The 11,503-nt window shown below is 38.3% G+C and overlaps 1 protein-coding gene across 2 annotated transcripts in view; it reads left to right on the top strand.

The window, feature by feature from the left end:
• The window catches only part of ZCRB1 (zinc finger CCHC-type and RNA binding motif containing 1), a 17,922-nt gene extending 10,403 nt beyond the window's left edge, over positions 1 to 7,519 (top strand). For both annotated transcript variants that reach the window (XM_015854657.2, XM_015854654.2), the window contains exons 2-8: positions 1,097 to 1,184; positions 1,353 to 1,381; positions 4,497 to 4,608; positions 4,696 to 4,803; positions 5,488 to 5,597; positions 5,694 to 5,769; positions 6,852 to 7,519. In XM_015854657.2, the coding sequence (XP_015710143.1) occupies positions 1,101 to 1,184; positions 1,353 to 1,381; positions 4,497 to 4,608; positions 4,696 to 4,803; positions 5,488 to 5,597; positions 5,694 to 5,769; positions 6,852 to 6,983 (651 nt within the window). In that variant the 5' untranslated portion in view covers positions 1,097 to 1,100 and the 3' untranslated portion in view covers positions 6,984 to 7,519. The remainder of the gene's footprint in view (positions 1 to 1,096; positions 1,185 to 1,352; positions 1,382 to 4,496; positions 4,609 to 4,695; positions 4,804 to 5,487; positions 5,598 to 5,693; positions 5,770 to 6,851) is intronic.
• The last annotated feature ends 3,984 nt before the right edge of the window (positions 7,520 to 11,503 follow it).

The raw sequence follows: 11,503 nt of genomic DNA, 5'->3' as shown, positions 1-11,503 counted from the left end.
GGGGGTTGGAACTACATGATCCTTGAGGTCCCTTCCAACCCGGGTCATTCTGTGATTCTGTGATCTGCCTGTGTAACAAGTTGGTCTCACTGCTGTTTATAAGCTCCTCTCCAAGAGGAAAGGAAGGCCTCAGTGGGATCTCTCTGGAGTCTTCTCCAGGCAGAACAAGCCCAGCTCCCACAGCCTTTCTTCATAGCAGAACTGCTCCAGCCCTCTGATCATCTTCCTAACCCTCCTCTGGACCCGATGCAATAGCTCTGCATCCTTGTGCTGGGAGCCCCAGCCTGGGCACAGGACTCCAGACGTGGCCTCACAAGGGCAGAGCAGAGGGGGGCAATCACATCCTCACCTCACTGGCCACGTGGCATGTAGAAAACCTTTTAAAATTGTCTCATTATTTCTAGGCATAGTTTTGGGTACTCAGCACCCATAACTTAAAGGAGGTTAGGGTAGAAGATGTCTGTGGAATTTCCATGGTTCCTGCTGGTATAAAACTGCTTAATCATGGAAGATGCTGCCTATAACCTGCCCTGTAAATATGCAATTACAGGACAGTGTAGAAGCACAAGTAACGAATTCAAGAGGAAGTATGTGCTGTTGACAGCTGGGATACACTTTTTAAAGCCAATGCAGTTTATTTTCTTTCTTCCCAATAGTTAGGACTCTGCTTTAGGGAATTTTCTCCTTTTTTCCTTAACCAAATGTTGTTTAGACTATGTTGAATCCAGCTGAGCTGGAACTAGTGAAAAGAGTCAAGTCACGGTGGTGCTTGGTGGAATTAAAGTTATTAATTTCACATATTAGTCAGAATGTTTAATAAATGGAAATAGAGCCTTAGTACACCAACTTGCCAGTTGCTGATTGACTGGCAAAGGAAAAATATGCTTTAGAGCAGGGGAGGGGGAAGAACATAAGGGCAAGCGTGGATTTTGTGTAAAAGTGATGAAATGGAAATGCAAGCTGTGCTTTCCTGCATTTTTATCATGGCCAGCTGTGTTTGGAAAAAGTGAAATGTCTTACAGCTGTTTTGTTGAGCTTTTTTAAATGCTTGCATTTGGAATACGGTTTAATTCATTTCTGTTTCTTCTTTCATCAGGAAAATGAGCGGAGGGTTGGCACCAAGCAAAAGCACAGTGTATGTGTCCAATTTACCCTTTGCTTTGACAAACAACGATCTATACAGGGTAAGTTTTCGAGAGCCTATTGCTTAGACTAAAGTTAGTGACAACAATTTTGAGTGTAAATACAATATTGATATGGATCTCTTAGAAAAGTTTCTCTCAATCAATTTATTAATAGTTAAATGTAATTGTCTGTTGTTAATTTTTCTTTTATTTTGTTCTGTATTTCAGATTTTTTCCAAATATGGAAAAGTTGTCAAGTAAGTGAACTGATTATAGCCTGTTAATTTTGAAGTTCTCGTCTTAAAGTATTTGATGTCTTTGCTTGGCTTGAACATATTGCACTCTTTAATTTAAGCACTGAATATGTATATTGAAGTCCTGTCCATTTGTAATAAAGTGCAAATTTAATAACTGGGAGTTCTTGCACATACACTGTAAGAGTATCTGCATAGGAGACAAATATTGTTGGTAACCACTTCTCTAGAGCAAGTAGAATGTTGATATATAGCAGCAATCTTTTCTCTAAAGCAGCTGAAACAATATTCTTCTGGTAAGTGTTGCCAGGTTGGTAACTGTAGGAAGCTTCAACGTGTGTGAGCTGGATGTCAGTTATCACAACCAGTTCCCACAGCTGCAATGTACAATTCCTCTGTGGTTCTAGGTTGATTTGTTATTGTCACAGTTTAAGATGAGACATAAGGCTGTGTGATAACAGCTCTTTATATGTGCAGTATTCATGAATAAGACTTGGGAATACCTGTCTTCCATGTTGAAACAGTAGAAATAAATGCCATGGTAAGAAACTTGCTGGGTTTGTATGCTCTATTTTTAACCGATCGGAATAACAAAACTAGGCTTGAATTTTCAACTCTGTATGAGCAAATATCTGCTGTAACATTCACTGGCTGCTGTAATCATTTCTCATATGTAGAGCTATTCAAAGTTTGTGAAGTCTCAGCAGTGTGTTTCTGTGGGCAAAATAGCAGAAAGTGCCAATCAAGCTGTGACTTTAGAAAAATATATGGGAGAGGACAGCCCTTATGTAGGGTACTGACAGACATGCAGTGACCAGTGCAACTGGGCGGCTTCAGTCTTTCCAGGTTCAGGGTACTTGACCTGTTTTAGTTCACTGCTGAACGACTAGCTTAGAAAAAACCTGTTGTAGTAACATTGGTGTTTAATAACTATTGATGAGCCTATTCTTCATAAATTTGTCGCTTCTGACCCCCCTGCTATCTTTTGGTAAGGAGTTCCACAATCTAAAAGTATGTATGTGGTGTGTGTGTGTTGGGAGGAGGGGTCTTGAACTTGTTTGGATTCTTAACTGCATGAAGTAATGACTGTTTGGTACATTGCTTACTTCAAAGGTGCCATAGCAGCCTGCTTTCTCCTTTCTGGTAACAGTGTCTAGTGCTTTTGCCTAACATATGCCACAGAAATGGTGTTTTGAGATGCCTGTACTGAAGAAATCCTGTCCGGCATTATTTGAGAAACTGAGTAACTTAGAACTCACAGCTCTACCTGCATGGATTCTGTTTTCCTCACCTGTGTATTACTTCACACAGACACACACAAAAAAAAAACAACGCTTCCTAATACCTATTTTTCCCTGATATTTTGCCTGTTTACTGTCAGAAATGAAATCAACTACAGACTCACAGAATAGCATGTGTAAAGTACTATCATGGAACAACTTTGTGTTTAGCAAAAATAGCAAAAATTAAGCCTTTGTCCCTTTGAAAGCTGACCTGACTCTCAACAGTGCAGATAGAATGGGACTTGAGTGGCTTTTCAGCTTTGCTGTGAAAAGTGATCCTTCTTACAAATAGGAAACTAACACTAATTATTAATCCCTAATAAAAGTATTTCCAAAAGCTAGCTTGTTTTTTGGAGAGTCTTTGTTCGGGGATGTTAAGCATTTCATTTCACAGAAAGTTTCATAGTTTCAGTGGAATCAGTTCTTACTTGATTGAAGAAGCTTTAATGGCCTTTTTTGAGGTGTGATTTGACTTGGCAAAATCATACTGACATTTCTTTCTTACTACATTTTCTGCCTCAGTATATGCTGATGATTATGAGTTCAGCTTGGTTTTTTCAGTGGGAAGTCAGACTTCCCTGGGTTCCAAGAAGCTGCTGACTTATTAGAGGTTTGTCACACATATCTGTTTCTATTGTGTCATTAATTGCTGTATTAACATCCCCATCAGAAGTCTGACAGTCATTTTAGGGTTCCACTGGAGCTCTTGGCAGAATAACTTGGCAAAAGAACTAATAGAATTGGCCTAAACTATGTTTCATTGACTCTTCAACACGTTGGGTGCATCCTTGTCAAAGAGGCTTTGATACAAAACCTGTTCTATGCTCTATCTGTCTATACTTGCATTTGGGGGAAAACAGCGTTTTTACTGAGCTTTTGTCTTACACATTTTACTATGTAGATAATCTGTTATACATTTGTTTTGCCTTGTAGGCTTTCTGTTTTTGGATTGTTCAGAGTTGGTTGGTTTGGTTTGCTTGGATTTAGGTTATTTATTGGTCTTGCTGCTTCTTAGGATTTTATATTGCCTTATGGCTGAACCTTGTTCTACTTGCTAAGTGAGCCGCAGGAGGGGTTTATTCTTTTGGCTTTGAACATATATTTTTACATACATGCAGAATGCCATCCTCTTTCCCATTGATGTTTTCTAGGACTAAATACAATTGACGTAAGAGTGAAAGAATCGAGGCTGGGTGGTTTTCATTCTTTGTGTTTACTGGGTAAAACTCTTGAATTTGCCACCATCTCCGTTGTTTCCAGTGTCAGACTGAAGATTTGACTTTGTGTCATGTAAATTAACACACGTATCCATAACCTGCCTGGATTCCAGACAGAGATACTTGTAGAAACATACTGCAAAATATCTATCATTTCCCATTGTGTATCTGTTTGTCTGGTTAGTCCTGCAAAAATATATACTGTGTTTGGATGCAGTTCAATATGCTCCTTTTTCAGCAATTATAGCAATGGTCAAGATTACTCCTGAATTTTAGTTTCACCTCCAGTATGTATAACTCCCTCCAGTTACATTGTCTTCAAATCTAAAGTGTATGTTCTTCATTCTGAAGCCATTCGAGAGAATAAAGCATGGAACTGGACTAGAATGATATGGAGAGACTCCACAGAGTATTTTCAGATTATTTCCAATGTACCTGAAAGCACAAAGTGTGGTTAGCTGTCCCTTTGAGTTTATTTTTAATAGATCTAACTACTGTTAACTTTACTTTTCTTTCCTTTTCGCTGCCTGGCAAAGCTTAGATCCTATTGAGATCTATTTGGAAAAATGGTCTCTAAAACAATTTTAGCATATCAATAATGTGGTTATATGTTTTCAGAGTTACTATTATGAAAGACAAAGACACCAGGAAGAGCAAAGGAGTTGCCTTTATTTTGTTTTTGGATAAAGAATCTGCACAAAACTGTTCCCGGGCTCTCAATAACAAACAGGTAAGTTATGGAAAGTTGTTATGTTGGAGGGGTAGGGTTTGCACTTCCAAAAATTTACTTCTTTTTTTTTTCTCCTATTTGCTGTAGCTGTTTGGAAGAGTAATAAAAGCAAGTATTGCCATTGATAATGGAAGAGCAGCAGAATTCATTCGCAGGCGGAACTACTTTGATAAGTCAAAATGTTATGAATGTGGGGTGAGTAAAACCAAACATAATGCAACATATTCCATATTTTGACTTTCACCTTATTTATTTCTTCAGTTTCACCATTAATAAGACTATGGCGTTTATATATGTTTGCTGTTGGTGTTACCAACTTGCATAGATGTTCTACAATTGTCCAGAATGACAAAACCTTCTGGGGGACTTTTGGGGATGGGGGCAAAATGTGCTTACAACAACTGCTTAACAGGCTGATAAGCAACACAAAGCATTACTATAATGTTAAATGAGAAGGAGCAGCTCCTAAGTTTTGCTTCAGAATATTCCCATTTGTAACGTTTTTGAGACCAAAAATGTTGACTCAGACATATTTTTTAAACTGTTTGTATTATAACACTGAGGCTTGTATCTCATCGTGAGTATAAACCACGCTGTCCTGTATTCTGTTGTTGCAGCAGCAGCTAAAGTTAATCTGGCTCGCACGTAGTTGTTCTGAATTTGCAATTAAACATGCATATCACCACCAATCTCTTTGTTTCCATGGCAAGCTTATAAAGAGTTTGTCTTCTGTGTGCTAATTCAGCATTCCATTTATCTTATTAATTGCTTCACTTTTTTTCCCCTGTGAACTGTCTTCCATTAACTTCCCTCATTATATGTTTCAACATGTAGTGGTGGGTAATGATTTTTGTTAATTAATATTTCTTTTCCTACAAGGAAGCAGGACACTTAAGTTATGCTTGTCCTAAAAATATGCTGGGAGAACGGGAGCCACCAAAGAAAAAAGAAAAGAAGAAGAGAAAGAAAGTTGTTGAACCGGAAGAAATGTATGTACATTTATTTACACGTTTCTACTTTGCTTAAGTTGCTCTTTCATATGGAACGCTTAAAGATCTCTGTATTTTTCTCTCTGCACGATGAAGTGAGGAAGAAGAAGAAAGTGAAGAGGAAGGAGAAGATCCTGCTCTAGACAGCCTCAGCCAGGCCATCGCTGTTCAGGTACAAAATTGAAGTGTTGCATATTTATTTCTAAATGGATCTATGCCTCCTTCTTTTAGCTACTCAAAAGCAATCTCTTGTAGACCTTGTGATGCACTTTGCCTGAAAGTAGCTGATGACTGTAGTTGGTATTGCAGACATGCTCAGTTTCGTGTTTTTGTTTTATGATTACTGTTTTTATTTTTGAGTTCCCTGACAAATCTTCTGTGATGGCCCATTAGGTTTTTCATCCACAGCTACTTCTTTATGCTGGTAACTGAGAACCCCCCGAAAGAGCTCTGTGTATGTATGAATAGATACATCCTTTGCCCTCACTCATTAGAATATCCTGTTTCTGGAGTCCTTTGTCTAACACACAGTGTTGCTGTATCTATTAGAGCTTTCTTTCCAAAACATATTTATATTTTTAGCAGTTTTTGTTGTGTAGATAGTAATACAGCTGTCAAACTGTCTGTCTTTAATATTTCCTTACAGGTTCTCACAATTAGCACAATTATACCCCCACTTGCATCCCAAAAAACCCTCTATGGTTAGATATAACACTAGTAAGCACAAAGAACCAGGCAATATTTCCATTTCTCTCAATCCAAAGAATTAAACAAGGGTAGTATATTTTCTAATAAAAACAGGAAACGTTTATTTTAACCTTTAGCTGAATTACCTTCATATCACTGAAGAACTGAATTCCCTGAATGAATGACTACAAAAGGCAACAGATAGACTTGTTAGTGGAACAAAGCTGACTCAACATCAGCCTCAAATGCAGTGTGCATCCTTGGCTTCAAATCTCAATTGCTCTATAGCTCTGTAAGTTCACTGTATTCATTTAGGTCCTCTCTTTGAAAACAGAGGGTGCACCGTCTGCATTGGTGCAGAGTGCTCCTGCTGTTTGAATGTGATAGCTAGTTTCAGAAGTGTTTTCTGAATTGCATTCATAACGCAGTTTATCTGGAAATTGAGATGAATCCTCTAAATTCTATAACTTGCTAAATAATGCATTGCCTTTTAATAATTAGCATTATTCATTGTAATGCATCTTACTTTATTCTTAGTACTAGCTAATACTGCTTCTTCCATTGTAGCAAGCCAAAATCGAGGAAGAGCAACAGAGGTGGATGCAGACTGCAGGGGAATCTTCAATTTCAGATGACTCAAAACGTCCACGGATTAAGAAAAGTGCATATTTCAGTGATGAAGAAGAACTCAGTGATTGAAGTAATAGTGTTTTATATGTGTATATATAATAAATACAGTGTACATTTTGTAAAGTGGTACAGAGTTATCTGTAATACAGGGGGTTTTTTGTGTTGAAGACAGGGAAAATCATGTTTCAGTTCTACCCTTCCCTTTGGACATCTTATTTTTTTTATCTCTATCTTTCTCCATGTCTCCTCCACAACCCCCTCTCTTGCCTTAAAGGCAGCTTTTTACAAAAGTAGTGTGTTTCTATACTTAAATCCAGGTAAATACCAGTGAGAATACTTCTTGCAGGTAGTATCTCCACATGAACCCTGGGAGTAAAGTCTTTCATTAAAGCTGTTTTCCTAAGAGGACTTCCTCTTAGGATCGCTGTTAACACCTCAGATGCTTTATTGGTCTGTTTATTGCTTGTTTGGAAGCAGTGCTTTAGTAGTACTTCAGTGTTACATGATTGTCCTTTTCTGCATGGGGTTGTATTTCAGCTTTCACTACTGCACTTGTCTTTTAACACTTCATGCAGTAATATAATAAATTACTGTTATATAAACTTGGTCTGTGAAATCATTTTAGGGTATTCTTTTGACTGTCTTCCAGAAGGATATTGAGATGCCATTCTCCTGTTTTATGTACCATTTGGGTCATTTGTTGTATGTTTTTACAGCATTATGTAGTCATATGCAATATAGGTGTTGTATGAGATGCAAGTTAAAAGTAATGTGGTCATTAGGTTGCTCTTAAATCAAGTCTCCATAATTAGGTTTTTTTTGGTTTTTTTTGTTTTTTTTTTGTTTTTTTAAAGAATAGTAGTTCTGTTACTCTTTAGTTAAAAATGAGAATAGCTTGATGCTTCATATGTTTTAATATACTCTAATCTGATATTTGAAGTCTTCTGCTATGATAAGAGCTTTGCACTCTTGACCGCAGTTTGGATGCCTAACATGTTAATTATGGTTACACATTGATTTATAAATGTAGTTGTATGTAGCATCGTTGACAAGTACTGAACATAGCTCCATCCTGTCTATATTCTTAGGTATCTGAATCTGCTGTTAAAACCCAAAGGCCACAAAGATCCCTTGTGTGCCTGCAAATCAGCTTTAATTTCTCCTTGGAACTGTCATGGTTTAAGCAAAGTGTGTTGGCACCTATTTTACACTGAAAGCTGTTCAAGTCTTCTAAATAGGGTGTCCTGCTTAAATCTGCATGGGGATCTGGTCTGCTTCTCATGACTAAGGCTAAAGAGCCTCGTGGAAGCATCAGGCCTGCACCAATGACTCGTGCTGGTGGTAATAACCTTTCTATGTCAGCCACGTTCTGTAGTCAGACTTTTCATCTTTAGGACTCACAATATAAAACACATTTACACTTTCACACTTGAAAGAAGAGACCATCTGGCCTTTTTCTATTTTCAGCTCTTCCTGTTACTCATCAGGACTTGGTTTTCTTCCAAATATAGAAAATATAAATGTAAGTATATCGTTACATATTTTTGGTTAATGCTGATTTGCATTCAGATATGTAACTGACTTGTAGCATGCGCAAACAAACCAACCACAGCTACGTACCACCCTTTAAGCAAATACACGGCAGCATTCAGATAGTCATTATAGGGTCTTCTGCTCATAATTTCAAAGAAATTCAGAGATTAAAATAAGGTAATGAGCTGGAAGATGTTTCTGCATGAAAAAGCCACAAAAATACCCAAAAACAAAAGGGTTTGTTTACTTCTCAAGTATTCCTCAATGCTGTTTTCCAAAACAATTAGAAAACCAAGACACAGTAGAGGACCTGGTTGACATAGTCTATGGCTTTGATTTGGGAATATAGATTAGAATAGGATCATTCAGTTGGAAAGGGCCTTCAAAGGTCATCTAGTCCAACGGCAATGTTTGGCAGCTTGTAAGAGTTAAGCAGTCAAGGAAGTGATTGGGCAGCCAGTTCCAATGAATTCACTACACTGTGCAGTCTAGTAATGCAACTCATTGCTCTGGGACTTTTTCAGGGTCAGAAGGTCAAAAAGATCAGACTTGTGTGTAGAAGATGCTGGTTAACTCAAAAATGTGAGCTTAAATGTGAGCTTAAATGTGATCTCCACTCAGAAGTACCCTGCATTACTGACTACCTATGGCTGTAAAATATATAGGCAGATGAACAGCCTAGGAGTGCTTTATTCTTACACATTTCTCTGTTTCCTTTTTCCTACTGGAGTCTTGTCAGAAAAAATAAAACAAAACTGACCTTTGTTCTGACCCGATGCAGCGCATCTTCAGGATTTCCAGTAGCTGGAGCACATTGTTATATCTTTCTACTCTGCTGCTTCTGCCTCACTACTTTCCCCATAGGATCTGCTTTTGTCAGCACGAAGCAGTAGCTCAGTCCAGGCTATTAGAACTGACCTGGTGTCACTCTTCCGTGCTCTTTTGTTCCAAGCATAAAGTCACTTAAGAGGCAGATGCCATTGCAAAAGACACAAATAGAAATGATCCCGCTTCTGTGCATTCTGGCATCTAGAATTCCTTACCTTAAATCATTTAACCAGATTTTTTAATTCTGTTTGGACTTTTATTATTTAATGGTGCTTACAGGTTTTGTCTTAGACTCGGGGTAAGGAAAAGAGCTCCCAGTCCCTAAAATGGGGCCTAGAGGGACTTGGGAGAAGTGAGATTTTGCACTTTGGTCTCATGAATTATTTGAAGTTTCTGTTCTTTGCTGGCATAAGGATGAAGCATCTCTGGGTGAGGAATTAGGGATACCAGCGTTAGGTAATTACTGCTTATTAACACCAAGGGATTTGCTTCTGATCATGCCCAAGGTCACCAATTTCAAGCATCATGGCTTCAATTTCCATCAGAATCTGATCAGTGTGGATTAGCTTGGTAGAGTGTGAACCAACCTCCTAATTTAGATCAGGTCAGTAGAATACAACTTTATAAAGCAGAAGTGGCAGGGTTGTTCTTCTGTCATAGTTTGGAATCTTAAAGCAACAGTTCAGGAAGCAGAAAACAGCTGTGGTGGCTGCATGGCTTTGGGCCAGATGGGTGACGCTATGGAGGCATATTATAGAAAGAGAGAAGAATAAAAACTGCCTTGTAAAACACCTTCCTGCCTTTCTGTTGCTATTAGAAAAGCCACAGCGTTTTGTGGGTGGTTTTTGTTGGGTTGTTTTTTTTCCTTTTTATAAATACTTTGAGGACATAGCTTACGCAAGCAAGCTGAATGCTGGTGTTAGAGTATATGCGGCACGGCTATGATTAGAGAGACTATAATACAAGTGGCAGACTTCTAATAACATCAGAAACTGAGATCTTTGTACAAATACCAATTTACTACATTTTGCCCTTCGTATTTCCAGAACAGCTTGAAAATTGTTGAAATAATTCTGGGTGTTGGAACCTCTTTTTGTCTATTGAACTGGCTCACTGAGTAGTGTCCCAAAAGCCACTGGAAGATGACTTCTATCTGTCCTTGGGGAAGAAAGGACTGTAGAAAAGGTGGATAAGGATGATTAGCTTAACTGATTATAAATTATATTGCTCAAATTGTGCCTATGCAGCACTTGTTAAACCATTGCAGCTATGAGGCACTGGAATAATTCAGTCCATGTTTAGCAGGCTCCCACTATATTCTTGGCGTATTCAGGTTTCTACTCTCAGCAGAGCAATAGATGGGGCTGTAAATACAAAGAACTGTGTTTAGCTAAATAGGGGATGTGTGGAACAAATTGTAAACATGTTATCTTTGGCTTCTGGGTCACCACGTTCTCTGGGACAGCCCTTTGTTAGTCAGCAGGGGTGGCTTACCATAGCACAAGGTGAGCACTGCGTGGTCCTTTAGCTGTAGTGTTCTGTTGCAGAAAATACTGAACTGCTTACAAAAGCTGAACGTAAAGCTTATGTGATATTTAGAAATAGGATTTATTAGGTGAGCATTTAAGGATATTGGTATAGAGACTTCATAGTTTCCAGTTTCTATTCTGTTTGGCATCTGCGGCATCAATAAGATGATGTATATGTCACAATGCCACCACTGCTCTTCTATACAAATATTTCTAATACACTCTTCCATATGTGTTACATTAAATTAGCTGGCATTGGACAGCTGATGGCTTGTTTTTAGTATAGATTGCAAAACTGATGTTAGGTGTTCTCAAAATGTTCCCGTGAAACAGCTTTGTTTGTCTTGCAGATCATCACAGGGTGAGATTTTTTCTGTAGCTGTTGAAGGCAATATTAAAAATTCCTGCACTGCGCCTCCTTTAGAGAACAGGGTGTAAACTGAAGAGCTGAGTTACTCACAGGGTGGATGACCTTCTTTCTTTTGCCCTGGTGTAAGATAAGCAGAAAGCCTAGAAAGGGTAAGTCTGTATGTAAAAGAAAGTATTTCTGAAGTTGAGAAATAGCACCTTTAGTGAAATAATGTTATTTTTTCATTTTGTTACCAGAGCGGCCCTGACCCTGCTGTGCATTCAGACAGATGAGATGTGTGCTTATACATGTATTTTATGGATATAGATAATCCAGCAACTAGAGTTACA

This window comes from Coturnix japonica, chromosome 1 (genome assembly GCF_001577835.2).
Source record: "Coturnix japonica isolate 7356 chromosome 1, Coturnix japonica 2.1, whole genome shotgun sequence".
NCBI lineage: Eukaryota > Metazoa > Chordata > Aves > Galliformes > Phasianidae > Coturnix > Coturnix japonica.
The sequence above is the reverse complement of the archived record's forward strand: the minus strand, read 5'-3'. Positions and strand labels throughout refer to the sequence as shown.